The following is a 22227-nucleotide window of genomic DNA, read 5'->3' as shown; positions in this document are numbered from 1 at the left end:
ACAGGCTGGAGGGAGGAAAAAGGGGTGAAAAGCTGGGAAAAATCATCCTTCCCTGTTCTCCCTGCATAGCAGCACTGATCAAGTCACTCATCAAGTGATCCTCATTGTCCTCAATGTTATCATGTCATAAAGTGGCATCCCACAGTGCAGCAATAAATCAATCCTGATTGCTCTCCCTGCCCTGATCAAACCCCCATGAGGAGCATCTATGGCAACACATACAGAGTTAGGCACCACACCCAGGTGAACAGACCAAGCAACATTGTGACCACAGACAGAAAATGCTCGGGTCAAACCTGTTTCCAACCTGCTCTGGGCAGATCTGTTGTTATCTCACTGCTTTGTGCCCCACACTGGGGCTGAATTAAGGCTGTCCTGGTTTAAGAATTGCATTCCCCAATTTAGTGCTCCCACTGAAACTCCAAACCAGGCTGCCAATCACTCACTCCCTCTTCCTCTCTCCTTCTTTTCTGCATTGGGATGCAGAGGAGAACTGGAAACACAAAATGTTGTAAGAACAACTTACTGGAAACAGCAATGAGATAAGAAAAGGAACAGTAATAGCAACCACATTAAATAACAAAAAGGATACAAAAGAGAGAGTGCTTCACAGGGAAAAATGCTTACCATGGAGCCCAACCCCACTGCCACTCCAACACTGCCCTTCCTGGCTGCCCCAAAAATTAACTCTGTCCTGGCTGGAACAGGGTACTATTTCAAACATATCACCACAAATTAATATTGAGTATAATAAAGAATCACAATACACACAAAACAGCTTTTTAGCATTTTTATTACAGTTTTAGCTAATTGTAGTACATAGGTTATAACAGGTTTTTGTACCAAGAACAAGTAATTTTTGCTACCAACTATAAAGCTCTGCAAATTCAAAAGTATTTTCACTCCTAAAGTAAAAACCATCAGAACACAGTAAAATAAAAAGAACTGTGGCCAGTTCAGCAAGCCACCAAACAGAATCTACCTTTTGTCCCCAAGCCTTTCTGCTACTCATTTCTTTCTTTTACCACAAGTTTTTCTGAGAAAAGTAGTATTGCTTTTCATGCCTTAGCACAAAACCATCCATTTCAAGACCATCCCAAGAAAAGTGAAGGAGAACTAGACCTTCAGAGACATCAGGCACACTATGAACAATTGTCCCAAAGGCTTGGGAAGAAACAGTAATTAATTACCTGTCTTGAGTATTTCAGCTAAAATGGCTAGTACCACAAACTTGGTTTTTTCCCATTAAATGCCAAAACAACATACAAAAAATATTTCTCCTGTTGAATTTTTACATCAATTACTTATTTTTTGCTTAATAATTATATGAAATGCTTTATCCAGATCAAATATTTTAATAGATATGTAAATATTCCAAAGAAATAGTTTCACAGATGGTGACCAAACAGCACTAAACAAATGGACAACGTGCTCTTGTTCCCATGTTAAAAATAGAGGAAAAAAACCCTATCAACCCAATATACACAGTGAGAGTGACAAGTACAACCAGGCCCCTGTGCAGACGTTTTACATTTCACAGTTTTTCTTCAAGTACAGGCTCATGGTAATAGAAATAAATAAGGTGTTGTGGAGTGCTCTCTGACAGTGCTGCTACATTACTTTGGTCCTACAACTTCTTTTGAAAAAGCAATTCAAAAATTTAGAAGCACATATTTTTCCATCCAAGTTTTATATGTAGAGATTTGACAAAATGGGATTTAACTCTTCTGTGCATACAAAAACGTTCTCATTTTCACTTTTGTCAAGGTTAGAGAAGGTCAAATGAGTCATGTCAAACTTTGATAGCAATTACTTTGGAAGAGAGAGCTACAGTTCCCCAGGAAAGGCTGCAATGCAGGGTTTTACTTCACATTTTTAGAAAGATTCAAACATAGAACAGTAGTTTCAGGCAGGTAAAAAATTCAGTTGATTAATAGCTTTATATTTAATCTAGCCACTGAAGCACCACTGGAATTATGCATTAGCTGTAGAAATTCTATTATTTTTTTCCACAGGAACATTAACAAAATTATAAAAGTCACAGCTGCACCTGAGCTCAAAGAGCCAAAAGAAGTTGCAACTCTATCTATTTGTTTATTAGCTGCTCAGATAAGGATGTTTTGTGATAGATCAGATGAAGAAATCTGATTGTTGGCTTTATCAGGAGCAGCAAACAACCCAGGATGTGTCACTGCTTGCCCTGTCAGCCACCACCTGGGCAGTTGTGTTGACTTATTTGCTGCAAATACAACACGAGGCCTGATCTGCAGCACAAGCCCAGCCAAGCTAAAAACAGTCTCCTTTGCTCCCAGGATGGAGAAAGTGACCCTGGCCTGATAAAAGAAAACAGAGTCTCTCCTGAAGTAATACTGCTGACTCCATCCTGGAGCAAGAACTTAAAATACAGCATTGATCCTGTCAGGAACAGGTCACTTTTAAAAAGAGAAGTGTGCTAATATATATATTTTACTACATGTAACAGTTTTCAATGCCCTAAAAATAGTAAGAAAATACTTATTGGGAATTATAGATCTTCTTATCCTTTGGATATAGGAAACATCCATGCATAGAAAAACTACTCTTTGGAGTTTACCTCATTCAACAATAAAATCAGCCTTATTCACCTTTACTTGGCTACAATAATGCCAGAAAATAGCAGGAGTGATTTGTGATGGCCTACAAGAAACTATTCAAAATTAGCTGCAATAGAGTAAGATATTTTAGGAAAACAATAACCCTCAAGGTTAAATCTAGAAGAAATAATGCCTGTCATGTAACATACAGTGTGCCTCTCACAGAGGCATTTCATCTTCTTTCTTTTGCTAAGACACAAGGCATGCTTGAATTTTCATTTGATATTTTGCAGAGGCCAAGGAAATCCTCTGCTGTGAGCAGAGACAAAGGGCTGCTGGTGTCACACACACATGTAAACACTGCAATATTTATAAAATTAACCTTGCAGGGGTGCAGCCTTAGTGAGGTGACTCTTACCTGGCACTGAACAAGGTATCACTGACAGCTGTTTATTTCTAAATGGAATACAAAGTTAAAAGCAAGGAGCTAATAAGGTACATTAAAAAGTATTATTATCTACTGCTTATCAGGCTAGAAAACGTTCAATGACTATTTTGTATCCCTAATAGGAAATTTAAAATAAGCTCAAGAAAAGAAGAACTAAAGAAAATGAAAGTCAAATGTGTATAATATATAAAAATATCAAATGACTACATGTTATGAAATACATCTCACAAGATGTTACCACAAAACAGTCCCACTTTAAACTCCACAGCAAGCTCCAGATCACATGGAAGCAAGAGGCATCCTTTTCTCCTCCACCACTGCAATCCAGCTCCAAAAGGTCTCCTGTGAGTCAGGGGATAAAATCATCTAAAAACAAGACAGGATAATACCATTTCAGATCAGCAGTATTCTCACATTAAGAAACCTGAAAGAACTGCACACATTTTATAAGTCACAAGTAAACAATGACTTCATAATGAGATTAAGAAACCCAGTTAAACTATTTCAAAGACTTCTTCCATAATTCTTACCAGGATATATTGTATTGACTTTCTGGGAAATTTTCATATGTATGGACACACACCACCACACTGTTTAGTTTGACTCCAAGCCATCTAACTTTGCAAACAGCAGTTAATCCTTCTAAATTAAAATTCAGACTGAAACCTATGGAAACCCATCTCATTAACATTTTTCCAAAACTTCTTAATACCAAGCACATTAGAGAGCAGCTAAAGGAGAAGCCCTTTAAGTGGCTATTTCAGCATCTTACCCAAGACTTTACACATGGTGCCCATGAACTGCACTGCTGTCACCTTCTCCACTTTGCATCTGCATCTGCATCTGTGCCTGCATTCTTGCAATCATCTCCTGCATGCGACGGAGCTGGAAAAGCAGCACAGAAGAATTTTGCAGCCCAATCTCACCTCAGAATATAATTCTTCACTGTCACCACTCTAATACTTATTTTATTAAAGAGGGATCACCTATCTGCATTTTCTTTATCTGACAGGTAATGTACTCAGGTTATGGCACCTTCTTTTACTGCTCTTCATCACTGAAGGGGCTGGCATTTACTGACTGAAATAAATAGATTTATTATTGTAGTGTGGGATGGGATTTTTAAGCACCCCAAAGTGGAAGTCTCTGAAGTTACATGCATAAAAATTATGGTTCTGAAGTACTGAACAAGCATTTACACTTCCTAAAGTTTATCAGGAAAAAAAAGCAGCCTGGTTATGTCCCTCCAAACTACTCCTGTATCTGTCATCCCCTCCAAAAAATTTGTCAGGATTATTCCCCAACTCCCTAGCTAGGGATGACTAGGTGGAAGCAAGTATTACAGGCAAACCATCCAGTGAGACACAAGCATGAATAAACTTGGTTGAAGCTCAGTTTCAGAGTATTGCATTTTAGAGTAACAGACTATGTTAGAAGTAGCTTTTTAAATTGCAATCAACCATCTATTAATCCAAATAACCATGACTTCTTGCTTGTGTAGTAGATTCCCATTTGTCCTGCTATCTCTGATCATATTAGTCCCTTTCCCTTCTGTCATCTACTGCTCAACAAGGCTGTTAATCTCATCTACCCTAGCACAGGACCTGCTTCAGGTCTCCACTTCAGCCTTTCTGCCCACATTTTACTTTTCATTGCACTTTTTCTAGTCTTGCCTATCTCTAACCTTTATAGGTTAGAGGAACAGGAAAAGCAGCATTAGATCTATGCATTATGGATTTGTCACAGTGGCAGAATGAGAATTTCAGTTTAATTTTTTATTTCTGACCATTTTTGCCATCATTCTCTTTTGCTGCAGAGCTGAACTGACTGTGTCCCAATCTGCAGCTGTTAACTGCAGAACCATTACTCCCATGAGGATGGCTCTCCTTGCCCACACAGTGTGTGTTACATCCATTGCTGATCACTACAGTGGAATCATGTCTTACCACATTCCACTTGCTCCAAAAAATCCCTATCCTGAGTCTCCTCTCACCTCTTCTCATTCTGTTCTCTTAGTGAACCTTAAATAACTTTATATTGGCATATAACTGTTTTTCCTTTATGAATTACCAAGATCATATAAATATTTGCTCTAAAGTAGCAACAGAAGAACAAAACCTCCCCCATTACAAGAATATAAACTTCTGTCATCTTACTTCTGCTTCCTTCTCAAGCAGAATCTGGTCTTTATTCACTTCTTCATCTTCTATTTTCCTAAAATAATATTAATATTGTCAGAAACATAAAATCATTAAGGTTGGAAAAACCTTCTAAGATTGCTGAGTCCAAGCATTAACCCACTATTGTGTTCACACTGCACCATGTCCCCCAGTGCCACATCCACAAACAGTCTGAACACCTCCAGGGATGGCAGCTCCACCACTGCCTTGGGCAGCCTGTGCCAGTGCCCAAACACTTTTCTGTGAAGAAATCTCTCCCTTTATCAATCTAAACCTCCCTGGTGAAACCTGGGGCCGTGTCCTGTTATTGCATTACTTGTTACTTGGGAGAAGTGACTGCCTCCCAGCTGGCTTTATTCAGGATTTCCTACCACTTTGCTAATAGCTTTCTCCTTCTCCACAACAGCGAAGATCTACTAATGGAGCTAATCAAGCAAGTGCCATCAAACATGCAAAGCAAACAAACTGGTGTTTGTTAAAAAGTTAACAGAGAAATACCTTGTAAAAAATCCTGTGTAAATAAAAATAATTAAATTATTGTAAATAAATACATTGTAAAAAAATATGCTGTGCCCCAAAACCTCTGGGATCATTAGTGAGTACAGCCAACACCTATTGTCAAGCACTCCTGGTAGCAGAAGTGCAAGCTTGAAATAAATTCACATGAAATTTACCCTTACTTATAGTAAACCTTACTATGTTCTAGTACCATTTCAGAAATGTGAAGCAAGGGCCATGGTATATGGGCCACTTAACTAGAAAATGTACAAAAACATGTTCTAGTTTCACATATCAAACTTAACAGCAACTTGAAATCCTCTAAAAATTGGATGATCTTAGGCCACATTACCTCTAAAGTCTTAATACACACCTATTGGATAAGAGGTGCCAGAACTTGGGAAGTTTGGGGACTTTTACCTTGAATTTTAGAAAGCAGGATTTAAAATCAGGAGACAAGAGCATTTTATCTTGCCTGTAGGCCAATGCTACAGGCAGAAAACCCTAAAAGGAAAACTCCTTTTGCTGAGAACTGACCAGGCATGTTACAAAATGTCTGTTAACAGCTTGATGGGGAACTTTTGCGAAAGGCCCCAAAGCCCCCAAAATGCGCAATTGGGAACCCTCTAGCGGCTGTAAGAAGAGACGCAGCTGAAACATCGAAACCAGGAAATGCAGTTTCCCACAAGAACTCCCCAGCTCATCTTCACAGACCCTGCTATTGTATTTAAAAATGGGGTGCATTGCCCACTTCTCTTTCCAGGAAAGCTGTGCCCTACCCAACCCAGCTCAAAACAGGGCTAACAGTCATTACCCTGTGACTGCTACTGTTTAGGTATGTCATGTTTAATAAAGCATTGCAAAAAAATTTGATCACCTCTTTTTAAAGGCCCCATCCAAATATTCTGGTTGTTAATTCTGAAAAAAGCTCACACTTTTTTTAAGATATCAGCTCTGATCTAATTTGCAGATTTTTTGAGACAACATTTATCACAGACATCTGTCCTACTTAGTACCTTCAACATTCCAACCCAACTGTGTTTAAGCCTCAGACCAAAGCACAGATCTATTCCCACAATTCCCTAATTCCACCACCATCACTTCAGATTTACCAAATATTTTTTGTTACACTCTTCGTAAGCTGGTCAACAGAACTTGATGCTGACTGAAGCTACAGAGCTGCCCTTGGTCTACCAAATCCTAAGCAATGCAATGGGAGGTGAGACACAGAGAGAGCAAAATGCAAATTCAGAAGAGGAGAAAGCAGCATGTCACCATGAGATGACAACCTGTTGCCTCGTTTGAGCCTCTCGGAGCGGAAGTTCTCGTAGTGAAGATCCTGGGTCACCTCCTGAAGGTCTTGCATATGGGTGCTGGAGGAAGCAAAGTAATTAAAAGATAAAACATCCTTGTGTCACATCAGTTTGCTCAAGCAGCTCTCGCACTCAGCACTGTCTTGGATCAATGTGCTCAGCATGCACACCCACTTAGCACACTCATTTAAAACTAATTTCAGTTAAATTGGTGCAATAAAGGACACAGAGAGGCCACCTCAGCCCTGAGACTGCCCTGACAGAAGCTGTACTCCTGGGTGAGGCCTCTGATGAATCTGAGCAGGTGAAACAGAGTAGCAAAGACCAGGAAAAAAAAACTACCAGGGGGCTTTTCAAGTCTGCTCCCTCGCAGGTATATCTACTTATAGATACATTGAAATAAGCAGATCCTGTTTTATGTTCCAGGGCATCTGAGCAGCAATACACTACATTGAACAAATGAATCACAGAATTTTCAACAATTTTCACAGAATAACAGTAATTAAGATCTCAGAGAACCTGTGGGTCCTGTGTAGTCCAAGCCCTGACTAGGTCTAGCTCAGCTAGGTCAAGGCTGCCCACGGCCTTCTCCACACAAATTCTGAATGCGCCCAGGGATTACACCACTGCTGCAAACCCTCAATGCAGTGCTTGATTATCTTGGTGATTGTTTTCTAAACTACCATTGAATTGGAATTTTCTAACTTACATTAACATGGTCCTCAGCTTCAGGAAGTCATTATGCTCTGGATTCTCCACTTCAACTACACCCCAAGGGTAGAGCCGACCTCTGACTTTTTTACCTTTTGCTTCAATGAGTTGATTGGACCCCACTACACAAAATGGAATGCTGGCCTGAAAGGCAAAAGTGCAAAAGTTACTTATAATGGACCAGGACAAACAACTCCAAGAACTCCTGTTCTGCTCAGCACTGCATATTATGGTAAGAAGTTTATAATTACTTTAAATTAAAGGTGTAAAATAAATAAAAGTAACTGCTGCCACCATGTTCCAAGCTAGGGAAGCCTGAGCAGAGACACAGTGACTCACTCCAAGTTACACTGCAGGTCTTGTTCTAAAGCCATCTGAGCAGTTTGAAAAAATACAATACATTATCTATGTATATAACTTGTTAAATCAGCCACACCTTCAGGAGTCTGGTCTGCTCTTTAAAATCTTCATCCTCATCTGATTCAGCATCAGGCAGGTGATAAATCTTGATGCCATGCTCTTCTATTTCATCCAGAATCTGAGATAAGCAATAAAAGAAATTTATATAATGTACAAGGAGAATCAGTACCTTTAAATCTTAACATAAAATTACTTAATACACAGTCTCTTAAGAAATCTGGATTTATCTTATTGATCCAAATTGCTCAACAAGGATTTAGTTTTAAATACTGTATTTCCTCATTACTACTTGCCATGGACTTTCATACAAACAAGAGTGTTCACAAAACCACCATCCTTTGTGGAAACTGTGCTTTGTTAAACCTTTGCAATTTTTTTTTCTAACAATTAAAGTGTTGACTCAGAAGTCATACTTGCTTTCTACAGCTTAACCCCCTGCTCTTACCTGTGAATTACTGCTGGGGGGGGTAGGGGTGGGAGTGTTTGAAAAATGGAGATACAGACACTACAAATACTTTTTTCTTCATGATTGCCAGTAATGGTATCTGCACCAGGAACCCATCTACCACAGACCTCAAATTTTGCTCTTTATAAAAGAATAATCTTTATTTCTGCAGAATTCTAGCACTCTAAACATACCTAGTATATATAAAGTCTCTATTTTTATTCCAGATTGGGTAAGATAGCTATAAGGATTTTCAGAATAACTGACAAAAATCATAAAGTTTTCTATGCAAGAGCTAAGACTGGAGCATGCCTTTGACAAGTTAATTCTAATACTTCTTTCTAAACTTCATAGCTGTTATTAGCTCATGATGGTTTGTTGAATCCCACCTCCTCCCAGCAAATACAGCATCAAGTCCTGCATGACTGGATGTGTTAAGAGGTCTTGTCTCTGGAGGACAGAACTGGAATGCTTTAGAAGGAGTGATATAGGGGAAGAAAAACAACCTCACAACTAGAAATATTTTGAACCACAAGAATTCTGACTGGGTTAAAAAACCAAATATACATATGTGTATTATATATGAAGATACTATCTCTGCTTTGGGACTGATTAAACAGGTAACAGAGCAATTACCATCAGCAAATGTATTTAAATATTTTTCCAAAGTTTCAAAATTCACTCAATCTAATTGTAAATGTAGCTAGACTGCCATTTTGCAAACAACATTCGAAGGACAATTTCTCAGTTAAATACATAAAATATTTTATAGGATATCAAACTACATATTAAGTGATGCTACACTGTGCATGAGATTATATTTTCCTCAGCTAGGACAGAGCAAGGTTAATGAGAATGCCCCTCTCTTCAGCCACAACCAAAGCACAACACATTTCTGCAAGCCAGAAAAACACTCACCCTTTTCTTTAGTCTCTCTCGCTCCTTCAGAGAAAGTGTATCAGCTTTTGCAATCACTGGTACAATATTTACTTTGTTGTGTATGGCCTTCATAAACTCAACATCCAGAGGCTTAAGGCTAAAATTAAAATATGGAAAATTTTTATTTACTTTTACTCTAAATTACCAATTAATTTTCATTCCAACATAAATATCTCTCTTTACACAGAGAGATACAGCCAATTAATGTCAGCAGTTACAACAGTTGCTTAAGTAAAGGCAACCTGATTCTGAAAATTTAAGTCACCAGGCACAAACCCTCTAAAACAGACTCTCTAAAATAAAATAATGTAAAAAAAAAAGACAGAGAAACACCTACCCATGACCAAATGGTGAAATGAAGTAGAAACAGCAATGAACTCGATTATCTATGATATGCCTTCTGTTCAATCCACTCTCATCATGCAGGTATCGCTCAAACTGCTCATCAATGTAAGAGATGATGGTCTTGAAACTGTAAAACAAACACACATTTGAGGAATCACCAAATGGTCCACAACTTTAGGACTCTTTCAAAGGCAATATCAAACCACTAAGATACCCTGCTGGTGCACCAATCTTTTGTTGGTCAAAAATTCCTTTACTGATTCTATAGAACAGGGAAAATAGAAAAGCACATCTTAAAATTTTATTGGAATTCTAGAATAACAAGCTACTGTATGTATATAAAGATAAAATATACATAACCCAACCTCAGTTCTACAACAAATTTCTCTTGGGTTAGTGTTTCTGTCTTGATTAACATTAATCACACATTTTCAAGATATTTTAAGGTTCTTGTTGCAAACTGATTTAAAATCACGAATGGTTTGCATTGGAAGGGACCTTTAAAAATCACCTATTTCCAAGCTACTCTCACGGGCAGGGACACCTTCCATTACTCCAGGGTACTCTTGAACACTTTCAGGGATGAGGCAGCCACAGCTTCTCTGGGCAACTGTGCCAGAGGCCTCCACACCATCACTGGAAAAAAGTCTCTGCTACATCCAACCTAAATCTACTTTCAGTTTCAAACCATTGTCCCTTGCTCTGCTACTACAGGTCCTGGTATTAAGTCTCTTTCCATGTTTCCTGTGAGCCCCTTTGATATATTTCAAGGTCTCAGGAAGGTCTCCCTGGATCTTCTCTTTTTCAGATGGAACCCAAACTCTCCCAGCCTCTCCTTACTGCTGTTCTAGCCCTTGGATCATTTTCGTGGTCCTCCTCTGCACCTGCCCCAACAGGTCCATGTCTGCCATGTGTGAGAGCCCCAGAGCTGCATGCAGATCTCACAGGAGCACAGGGATGGGCAGCAGAACTCTCCCTCAGCCTGCTGGCCACACTGTTTTTGTTGAAGCCTGGGATACTAATGGCTTTCAGGGACTGCCTGCTCATATCCAACTTTTTGTCCACTAGTGTCCTGGTGCTGGCCCGGCTCTACAGGAGGGGGCAGCTCCAGAGAGGAGCAACTTATTGCAGTGTGCTGAGCCCTGGCTTTTATTTCCTGGACACTGCTCATCACTAGAGAGCACCCTCAGGAGAGGAGGAAAGCAGAGCAACAGGCACCATGGCCATTCCAACTGCAGCTGAACCACTGCCACAACCCGTGCCACCAACAGCTGCCCCTACACTGAAGAAATCCAAGACCAAATCAGTTTGCTTAGTGAAGCAGGATGAAAGGATGTGAAAGGATGAAGAGGAAGCAGGGCCCTCACAACGGGAGGAAGAGGCAGGGCCAGAGATAATCACCCAACTGCTATCCTTGATGAGATGCAAGATAGGTGAAAAGATTTCAGCTGCCATTTGGGGGAGACCCTGGCACCCTGGCTGCTCTGGTACCAGGACATGGTGGCCCACCACATGGAAGCAGATCACAGGGAAGCCAAGCAACTGGGATCCCTGTCCTGGGATGTGGGCATTGACAAGGGGATTGGGAAGAGGACAGAAACTCTCAGCTCTGGTGGTGACTTCTGTCAAGCATGAGGGAAAGGTATTCTCTCAAGGATGATCTAATGGTGTGACCAGGCAGGTGGAAGGCCTTGGAAGAAGGTACCCAGTACCTGAGAGAATTAGCTGTGCTGGAGGCAATCTATAGGGGTCCATATAACCATCCCCTGTAGATCCAGATGAGGTCCACTGTACACAATCCATGTGGCAGAAGTTTGTACACAGCACACCACTGTTGTATGTCAACTCATTGGCATTGTTGTCAGTGAAAGAAGGAGAGCAAGCAGTGCTTCAGGTGACTCAACCTGGCAACATGAATTTTTTTTCTTCCCTACCAACCTGCACCTCAGCTGTGGAAAGACTGTCCAAGACAAGGAACAGATTTGAAAAATTCTAGCAAACTAGAGAGGAAATGTTCCATACTCCACCAGTATGGGCCACTCTCTGCTGCTGGGAGCAAACACCCCCATCCTCAAGAGACAGGAGATAGGTGAAAAGATTTCAGCTGCCATTTGGGGGAGACCCTGGCACCCTGGCTGCTCTGGTACCAGGACATGGTGGCCCACCACATGGAAGCAGATCACAGGGAAGCCAAGCAACTGGGATCCCTGTCCTGGGATGTGGGCATTGACAAGGGGATTGGGAAGAGGACAGAAACTCTCAGCTCTGGTGGTGACTTCTGTCAAGCATTAGGGAAAGGTATTCTCTCAAGGATGATCTAATGGTGTGACCAGGCAGGTGGAAGGCCTTGGAAGAAGGTACCCAGTACCTGAGAGAATTAGCTGTGCTGGAGGCAATCTATAGGGGTCCATATAACCATCCCCTGTAGATCCAGATGAAGTCCACTGTACACAATCCATGTGGCAGAAGTTTGTACACAGCACACCACTGTTGTATGTCAACTCATTGGCATTGTTGTCAGTGAAAGAAGGAGAGCAAACAGTGCTTCAGGTGACCCAACTCTGGCAACATAATTTTTTTTCTTCCCTACCAACCTGCACCTCAGCAAAGAGGTCCAAGATAAGGAACAGATTTGAAAAATTCTAGCAAACTAGAGAGGAAATGTTCCATACTCCACCAGTATGGGCCACTCTCTGCTGCTGGGAGCAAACACCCCCATCATGAAGAGACAGGACGTACACCACGTGGTAACCTGTGGTTTTACCTGCATGACCACAGAAAAGACACGAGGAAGTGGGATGGAAAACCCACCACTGCCTCAGCAGCAGGGGTGCAGGAGTTGAGAGGAAGTACAACCACCACAGGAAATTCTTCAAGCACAAATGCAGCTCCAGCTTCCAGTGGAAATGTTCTCAGAGAGAACAGAAGGGATATTACTTCTGAAGTGTAAGGCTTCAGAACACTTGCAGTAAATTGATGAAAAAGATCATCATGTGGGGAAACGGCACAGGAAGTTTTTGAGCAAGGGGAGAAGATAACCCAAATCTTCCTGAAGGTTGGTTTTGCCATAAAACAAAGTAAGGTCAAGGGACTTGCCCAGGAAATCCATTTTTTAGGATAAAATGGCAAAATAGGCATCATCAGACTCCAATGGATGTGGTCAACAAAACAGCAGCTCTGTCCCCAGTGACCAGCAGGAACAAAGCTCAGGCTTTCCCAGGTGCTGTGGGATTTTGTAAGGTGCATCTTCCAGAGTACAGTCAGATTGTAAGGCCTCTCCATCACATGACCCAGAAGAAGACTGATGTTAAGTGGAGTCCTGAACAACAACAAGCTTTTCAACAAATGAAACAGGAGATTGTTCATGCAGTAGCCCTTGGGCTCGCCAGGACAGGACATATGGTCTTGAAGATAAATTTCACTTTTTTGAGAAATTTAATTTCCAAAATTATGGGGAAAGGCAGAGGTTGCCTTGAGGTTCAGGGGTTTGAGAGATGTGGGAAAAGGGATTACCATTGAAAACTGATTGCTATTGATGTCAAGATTACTTCTCAGTATTTACTATAATGTAAATTTGTAAAAAAACCATAACAACCTAACAAACAGAATCTAAGACGATGAAAAGCACTTAAAAATTAGGCACAGAGAATGCTCAAGCGAATGTGGACAAGATCAAGGGGTGGATTTTTGCTTGCACTGAAGAGTAGGTGATTTACTTTCCTAGAGTATTATTGAGACTCAAGGTCACAGTTCACTTAAAGATCTTTCAAGCAAAATGGAAGTTAACAAAGAAAGAAAAAGCATCACAAAACTTATTTCAAGTTGTGTCGAAGTCATTGATGCCTCTTCACATGTATTGAAATTAACTCATGACCGAAACTAAACTTCCTCAAAATTAGAAAACAAAAAATCCCACCTCGAATTCAGCATTTCACAGACACACAGCACACTTCCCCCCTCCAGGAGAGAGAAGAAATGTGTCAGTCTCCCCAGAGAGATGAAGAGATGCTCTCTGTGCACGTACCAGTCCCGGCAGTTGATGGCATCCCCATATCCCGGGGTATCCACCACCGTCAGCCGCAGCTTCACGCCCCTCTCTTCAATTTCCACTGTGGAGGCTTCAATCTGCACGGTGCGCTCAATCTTGTCTGAAAGACAACAAATCCGTCCTGCAGAACCCAGTCTCTAAGACCATGGCATTCTCAGATAAGCTCCAAAGATTCATTGGAAGATAAAACAGCACAAATATTATTCTATTGATTGCATTCTAAGGCCTGATAACAAAAAGACTCAGTACATAAATTCCTTCAGTGTTATTAGAGGACTGTATAGATTTCATACTTTTCTTAAAAATAATTTGGAAATTAAGGCAAAAGGGATTGAGACAAAACATAGGCAATGGGAGAACAATACAAAATTATATGTAATGGATTTTTTTCTTAAGGCTGGAAGTTATAAGAAATCATCAGCTAACATGATAAAACCATTAAAGCAAGTCATTCAACAGGTAGCAAAAAGAGAAAGATTACATCTTTGATTTTATTACAATATCCACTTTTGCTGGATTATTGCATACCTTGAATAACATAACAAAACTAGGACAAGGAAATGAAGAATAGGAAGTGAAGTTCTCATTCACTAAATATCAATCTATAGCAAATGAATTAAGGTTAAAGCAGGTGTAAATAATTCTTATGTTTACAACTGCAACAGATTAAAAACTAAATAAATTCTCTGATTGTTTTAGTTGATTGTTTATCTTACTGTGACACAAAGACTGTCTTTAAGCAAAAGAAGGGATCACATTTCTAGGTGTTAATATGAATACACCCAAGGACTAAAAAACAAAGACCCAATAGATGTCCTGGGTGCAGAGGAAAATGGTTTTATCAAACAGCTCAGGTGTCAGGAAATACATTAGAAACTACTGGAGCTAGAAATCACTGCTGGCTGCTACCAAAATTCCCAGATAAAAGCATTCAACTCCAAAAGCCACTGAACAAAGATGTATTTACCAGCAGCTCCTGGGATTATCCTTTCTGGGTAGAGATCTGTCAGGAAGAGGCTGTTTATTAATGTAGATTTTCCTAATCCAGATTCACCTGTGATTCAATATAAAGATAATTTCAACATATTTACATAAATAATTTCAAGAGTATCTGACAGTATTATCTGACTACAGATTTCTTCATATTTCTTTCAAAGTAAGAATTTACAAATTCTAATTTTGGATTAGCCAAGTTTACACAAAAAGGTTGAAAAACAATTTTTACATCTTGGCTTTGTAATGCACTTTCCCAGATCTTTCACTGATGATCTGTAATTAATGCTGCTAGTCAAGTGGAGTTGTGACCCATTTAGACTTAAGATTTTCCATTTCATGTCTCCTGATTTTTTAAGACAAGCTTTTCTGTTATCACTCCAGAATGTGAAATATCATACCCAGTGAGAAGCTATATCCTGTCAAGGCTTTATCATCAATTTAAACACTGAAAAATGCATTGCTGAACTTCTGTACAGCCAGGCAACATAAAGTGGCATTTGTTTCTGTTTTTTATGCCAATATGGCAAACAAGAACTCAAAGCAAGAGGAATACGGCCACTGAACAATTTTGTTATACTGATGAACTTGGGGATTACCAAATTGTACCATAAGTACTTTTGCTCTAGAGATACTGATGGCCATGAGGAAAGGTTAGACTCATTAAAGATCAAGATTTTAATCAGAGCAAATGTTTATAGCATAAAAAAGAGCAGCAACTTGAAATGGCTCAGTACTTGAGTTCACTGACGAGACCTTTTTCTAGGATTTTAGTTTTATTTCAGATGGTGATAGGATTAAATTTTAAAAAATAAATGTCAGAGAATTATGGGCCACAGGATCTCTGAGTAACATGGCAATACGAATCTGACAAAAACATCTGAACAACAGGAAAAAAAAGGACAGAAACAGCTTTAAAGTGAAGATTTTAGTAGGAGCTGGCAGTTTTTAATGCCCTACAGAATGCAGCTTTCAAGCTCAGATTGTGGCAGTGCAGCCTGCACCAGTGAAGGTGACATGCACCCAGAGTAACTCAACAGTCACATGGGATCATTTCAGCAAAACCAGAGAAGTATGATTTCATCCAGTGCCACATTCCACTGTCTCAGTATGGGTAAATATTACACATAAACCAAATCAGTTTTCATAGTCACTGTCAATGATTGTATTGGCTGCAGTAGCTTAGTGACTCTTAAGTGAAATAGCTATTTAGATGAAGTCATAGCTTAATAATGAGAATGAACATAAAAATAAACACAAGTGACTGGGATTTCTTTGGGAGCAACACAGCCAAGCAGCCAAATTCTTACAAACTCCAGCTCATGCTTTTAGATACCACAGCAAACAATAACAGGGGGAAAAAACATCAAAACCAAAAGCTGTGTAAAAAAGCAAAATCATTCATTAGGATTCTGCCAGCACAGGCAGCTTTTAAAGTATTGTCCTGCTCAGAAATGAAGAAGGATGACAACTTAATGAAAAATGATAGTTCAAAACAGGCACTGTGACACAGCCCACAAGAGAGCATACTTAAACTCCATGCATATTTGAAGAGAAAGCATTCACATTCCAAACTGTTGAAATAATCAACAATTTAAAGCACAGTTTATTTTATCTTACATCAGCTGCCTCCCTCTGCTTGTGTATCTTAAAATACCTCTCCAAATTTTCAATGAAATTATTTTTTTCCAAGTCCTCTTCCTTTAGTTTTCATTTATCCCTTAAAATACTGTCAGGCAACAACAGAAAAGTTCCACTTCACTCCAACATGGGTGGATTAATTATCTTTCTGTTACTATTACACCATATAATTTCCCCTCTATTTCTATTTTACAAGAGACTAGAAACAACTGTTGGTCTGTATAATTTTACATTGCTTTCTTCCAGAACTTTCTTCCAGTTTTACGTGGCACTGTTTGCAATTAGAATTCAAAGAGGTCTGGAAGTTTAGTTTAGCTACAGCAGAGAAAGCAAATCTTTCCTTTCTCAAAACTGTTCACACTTCTAAGATCACTGAACAGTAAATTCTGAAGAGTTACAGTAGATAGCATAATTTGAAGCAGCTACTTATAGTTTGGTTTTACTCTTAGATTTTCTGAGATATCCTTTATGGTATCATCCAAACCAACTCCAATGAAATGTACAGTAAAAAACTACAATAAAATTCTAGGAAGGCAAAGATAAAGGCAAACTCTGTACAAGACTGCAGAACAAAATACAGAAGTAGGACAAAACTAGTGCTAGGGCTGTCATTTGGCAAAACTAATGAAAGGTTTGAGGATAGACTCTCCCTGTAAGTACTGAAATCCAAAACCATTAAGAAGTTAAACACCTCCTATCATGCACTATCTATCTCACCTCTCCTGCTCATTCCCACTGTGATCTCTCTTAGGCAAATCTAGCACACAAATGGGATTTATTTCTTGTGGTGCCAAGTAATGAAGAGCCTAATTCTACTAGGGTACTTTTTGTGAAAGCCTATTTAAAAGCAAGAATTACAGAGTTCAAACACCAAAACTCACAAGTTATGGCTCACAAACAGAGAGACAGAGAAGACACCCAAGCTTGATTTGGGAGTCTATTTAATTTGCAAGAATTGCAACCCATTTCTTGTAGGATCGAGGTATTTCTGCAGACATCAGATTTTTCTTTCTGTCCTAGATACCAACATAGACTGCCAGTGAACTGTCAAATAGAATAACACTTTAGATTACAGCTGCTAACATAAAATCATGATCAAAGTAAAAAGTAACAGCTCATGTTAAAACCAACTGGTCCAATTCTTTCTTACTCTTTTACAAGAGTATTTGGAAGGGTTAAAAAGACTAGAGTTCAGATTGTTTTGAACTAAAGAAACATAAACAACATTTTAAATAGAATGGTCTCCTTAATACTAGTCTCTAAATCAAAACACACAAGTGAACTAAGACTTTATTCAAATGCAAAACCAGTTTTAAACTACATTTTAAATGGAGTGTTGGAATCCTGTAGGACAGGGGAGAAGGAAGGAAGGAATGATTGCTGCAGTGCACAATAAAATTTCTTCACCCACAAACTTATTAATGTATTCAAGCATGGTTTGTAATGTGGTAAACAACTGCTGCAAGAATCAACAAAATATAAAAGAAAGCTAAATGCAAGAGTAAAGGAAATTTTCTGATGCAAGCTGAAGCCTTAGAATAGTGCAGGCAACATTTGATTTAACTTCAAACTCCCTGGGAGTAGGTACTAATTGTAGAAAAACTATAAAATGCTTCCTTACCAACCACCATCAGAGTAAATTCAAACCCCTTTTTCACAGACTTTCGGTGAACCTGATTGGGAAGGTTTGCAAACCCAACATAGCCAGGAGTTTCTGGATTGGTAAATTGAGCAGGCTGTTGCTAAAAATGAAATTAAAAAAGATAAGACAATAATAAGCAACCAGTCAGGACTTAGTAGTTTGTATAACTGCTTTCCTCAATTAACTCAAAAGGTTTGAAGCTATGTGACAGAGAGGAAACTACTCCTAAGTTCCTGCTACTCAGCAGTTTCACAAAGCAGTGCAGAACAACTACACTGACCTACAGCTTAAAAAACAAAGCTTCACTTGTTCAGCTATCCAGCCAAGATCACCTTAAGTAAAACAGAAACAAAATCACACATAATTATTTATCAAAGTATGACAAAGTATGAATTGTGGGCACTAATCACTTTGTGAACAGTCTTCACACACAGCTAAAATAAAATAAAAAGATGACCATTCCTGATGCATTTTTAGCACATCCAAAGGAAAACCCTGAGCAATTTGTGAAGTGAAAGCCACCTGCTGGAAGTGCTCCTCAGAGAGCTCTCCTCAAGTGTGGGAAGGGAATTTACACAACAGTGTTTAGAATGCTCACTGCTACAGATATGGCAGAGAAATCCTCACATCTCTCAGTTCCCTCTTCAAACACATTACTCAAGCACCCTTTACCACTCATTTCTCTCCAATAAACCAACATGGATGTTTTACACATCATATCAAATGCTGGGGGCCAAGAATTAGATGAATCCCAGCATGACAATAATATTTTAGGATACAGTATTTTAAATGAAGAACTTTATTGGAAAACCAGTAGTAAAGAAATAAATTAAATCTAAACCACCATTTTTTAAGTGATGCCTGCTCAAAACAAAATTGCAGAAAGGAAGTTTCAATGAAAATGCACCAGGGAGCTTTTATACAACTCTGACCAAAATTAAATCCTTCCAAGAGTATTAGTTAACTGCAGAGATTAATACTTGCATGAAACTACTTTAATCTATGTCTTACATCCCTCATCTTTCAATACTGTGTCTCCCATAGAGAGTAAATTTCAAATACCCTTTACCATCAAACAGATGAAAGTTGCATAATTTGTCATTGAAGATTAATATTTAAAACCAAAAAATATATTTCCCATTGTTACATTGGAAGACAGAAATGTTATTCTTACCTTGGACATTTTTAGGGAAGGACAGGAAAAAATCTGAAAAAATAATAATTTTATCAGCTTATCAAAAATTGTATGAGGAAAAAACTCACCCACAAACCAGTGCAATACCTGCTGTTACACACTAAATTGAAAAAGGAGCATCCCTCACTGGATGTCCAGACTCTGAAACAGTGTCAACTTCTCCACAGAGCACAAGGATTTGACTCTTCTGTACTAACAAGGGGCAGAATTTTCAGCTACCATTGCTCCTATAAACACAGTCAGACAAGAAATTCAAGCAACATGAACGTGGGTTGGAGGCACCAGATGTGTGACAAACCATTCTGAAGCCTTCAAAGTCCACATCCTTTCTGGAAACTAACCAAACACCTTGCTAAAAGACATCTTGCTCTTTAGAGGAAACAGTTTCTTCAAAGCCAAAAAAAACCCCTAACTCATGTATTATTTTTCTTTTCAACCCTCTCTCTCCTCAACATTTCCAGGCTTGAGTGCTTGAGCATTTCCCTGCTTGCTTTCCATCCATGTTTGAGTGTTTTGTAAAGAGCTCACAGCTTCAAAATGAAACTTTTTTTCTCTTCCTCTTTTATCTAGATGCTTGCAAACTCAGCCATTCTATGTTCTGTTTACCAATATGAAATTTTCATATGTAGCTGCATGTGAAATATAAAAGAGACAGGTACAAAAATTTTTTTAAAGATTTCTTATCTAATGCTGCAAAAAAGTCTCTTAACAAAGACACACCAACCACTAACTCACATGATTTCAGGAGATTGTGTGATTTACTGTGGCAACATAAAAATGTCAGGATATGCTGTCTCTGCAAGTGATAAAAAGCTCAGTTCCCCTTTCCAGTCCCTCCCCTGGCTCACCCTCTTACCACAAGGTATCTGTTCCCACTCCCAAAGCCCTCAGCCACCTCTTACCTAGCTCACTTGCACTTTGTTTCCATGGATTTGAAATTATCACTACCTGATTCTTTCCATCTTCCAAGCAGATTTTTTCAGCAAGTTCAGCTTCGTGTGAAATTACACCAAACTGCTCCAGTTTGCAGCTCCCTTCAGTCTGTTCCTCCCAGCAAAGAGACATCTTGGAATCAAAACAAACTGCCCAGCGTCAGACAGCAGAAGCCCAACTTTTTGTGTCAGGCACAAGGCAAAGTTGTTTCAATGTGGGGATGATTTCCAGAATCTTCTTCTCAAAGACACCATACAGGTGTATGTTTACACGATTTTAACCTCATTTGAGTTAGATGGGAGTTACAGACTGAAGATGTCAAACACTGAAGCAATCTGGTGTCCTTTCTCATGAAGCCGAAATTGCTGAGAAAAATCTGGCACCCTGGTTACTGACACGAAATAAAAACTGGATAACATGGCTCTCAAGTGAAATTGCAAGGTAACAAAAATCTAGTAGCTGCAACATCTGTATTTCAGTCCATAAAACAGTCTGTGACCTATGATGTATTCAGCTAGTGAAGAACTTATCCGTGAGGCTTTGATCATGTAAGATTGCTCTGATAGCAACTCTTCCTTCCAAGAGTGTTTCCTGCCCAGTGATGTCATTGATTCCTGCTCGAGCATTCTCCATGAGAGGTTTTCAATGCCAAACAAAACTAGATCCTGCCGGAACACAGAGGAACATTCTTTTAATTTGTGAGACTTGTCTGTCACCCAACTACTTCTCAGAGGCGGGCTAAGAGCAGAGGAAAGTTTCTCACAGGGAAACGAAGCAGGGAGCAGAGTTATGCAGACGACTACAGCTACAATATATTTTAACAATCAAGCACAAAAACCTTCCACGAATGATCTTTCCCACAGAGTTCCGGTCAGGTCTGAGCGCTCCCACACAGGCACACCCGAACCCGAAGGCCAAGGCCCCGTCCGACCGCAAACCCGAGCCCAGGGGGGCTTAGGGCTGAGGTCGGGGTTCGGGTGCCTCGAAGCAGCCCAGACTTTCCTCGGGAGCTGCTCGGTCACGTCCCTCACCCTCCGGTCTCAACAGCACGGCCGGAGTTTTAGGAGAGCATGTTGAGAGGCGACTGCCCCGCACGCTGTGGGAGGGGCCCCCGCCCGGGGGTCCCATGGCGGCCCATGCAGCACCAGGTCCCGCGCCGGGAGGGGGCCAGGGCGCCTCAGCTCCCCGGCAGCGCCCATCGTCCCGCTCACTCCTCACCATCATCACCCTACCGCAACCAAACCCCTCAGGTTCGGGGGTCCGAAACCCGTGGCTAAAAAGGACAGAGCCCTTCCCAGCGCTCCTGCCCGCCGGCTCCCCTCACGCCCGGTGCCTCCGCCGCCGCGCACAGGGACCCCGCGCTCCCGGGGCCGGGCCCCTCACCGCAGCGCGGCGATGCTCGCGCCTCCCTCAGCCGCCGGCCCCGAGCTCCGCTCCCGCGCGCGCACGGCCGGGGGAGGGGGCGGGGCCGCCCCGCCCCAGTCCCCGCCCCCGGGTGGAGCAGGGCCCCGCGCGCACGCGCGCGCCCCATCCCCATAGCAACCCGCTGGGACGGGGCGGGGCCGCCCGCATGTTGTAGGTCACGCACATCCCCTCTGCTGTACCAAGATGGCGGCCGGGCCGTCGGCCTCGTACCCAGCATAGGCTTCGCTGCGGGCCGACTAGAGGTAATGCCGGGCCCGGCGCGGGAGGGCGGGGGCGGGAGCGCCTCAGGTGAGCGGGGGGAAGGCGCGGGCTGGACGCCGCGACCCGGCGCCTTCCGTCGCCTGCAGCAAGATGGCGGCAGCGGCGAGAAGGGCGGCGGGCGGGATGTGCGGCGAGCGCCCGGCCCCGCTCTATGGTCGCGGCCGCTGCCATTGGCGCAGCGCGGGCCACGTGCCGCCGGCGCGCCCCGCACCGAGCG

The 22227-nt window shown here is 41.0% G+C and overlaps 2 protein-coding genes across 3 annotated transcripts in view; one reads left to right on the top strand and one right to left on the bottom strand.

Annotated features, from left to right (window-relative positions):
- Positions 1-776: 776 nt before the first annotated feature.
- On the bottom strand, positions 777-21798 carry SEPTIN2 (septin 2). Of its 2 annotated transcripts, XM_041416320.1 has the most exons (13): positions 21708-21798; positions 19371-19403; positions 18176-18296; positions 14888-14974; positions 13897-14020; positions 9865-9999; positions 9507-9624; positions 8160-8261; positions 7722-7867; positions 6989-7072; positions 5178-5235; positions 3794-3906; positions 777-3387 (listed from the first exon to the last, which is right to left on the bottom strand). In XM_041416320.1, exons 2-12 carry the CDS (start codon positions 19377-19379, stop codon positions 3802-3804), a joined length of 1089 nt encoding a protein of 362 aa, XP_041272254.1. In that variant the 5' UTR covers positions 19380-19403; positions 21708-21798; the 3' UTR covers positions 777-3387; positions 3794-3801. The 2 variants fall into 2 exon arrangements, with proteins under 2 accessions (XP_041272254.1, XP_041272256.1); XM_041416322.1 differs by lacking the exon at positions 21708-21798 and having other exon boundaries at positions 19371-19409.
- A 68-nt stretch (positions 21799-21866) lies between these two features.
- Positions 21867-22227, top strand: part of LOC121342062 (high density lipoprotein binding protein) — a 39142-nt gene continuing 38781 nt past the window's right edge. Inside the window, exon 1 of the mRNA XM_041416146.1 lies at positions 21867-21991. The gene's annotated coding sequence lies outside the window, so the exon portion shown is untranslated. The remainder of the gene's footprint in view (positions 21992-22227) is intronic.

This window comes from Onychostruthus taczanowskii, unplaced genomic scaffold (genome assembly GCF_017590055.1).
Source record: "Onychostruthus taczanowskii isolate IOZ18803 unplaced genomic scaffold, ASM1759005v1 scaffold51, whole genome shotgun sequence".
NCBI classification, from domain to species: Eukaryota; Metazoa; Chordata; class Aves; order Passeriformes; family Passeridae; genus Onychostruthus; species Onychostruthus taczanowskii.
This window is presented reverse-complemented; position numbering and strand designations above follow the sequence as displayed.

Excerpts from the sequence above, each read along its gene's own strand:
- SEPTIN2 (XM_041416320.1), bottom strand. Across the intron at positions 7,868-8,159 it reads AGCAGACCAGACTCCTGAAG|GCCAGCATTCCATTTTGTGT; the intron begins GTGTGGCTGATT and ends TTTGCCTTTCAG. Across the intron at positions 7,073-7,721 it reads AAGCTGAGGACCATGTTAAT|CACCCATATGCAAGACCTTC; the intron begins GTAAGTTAGAAA and ends TGCTTCCTCCAG.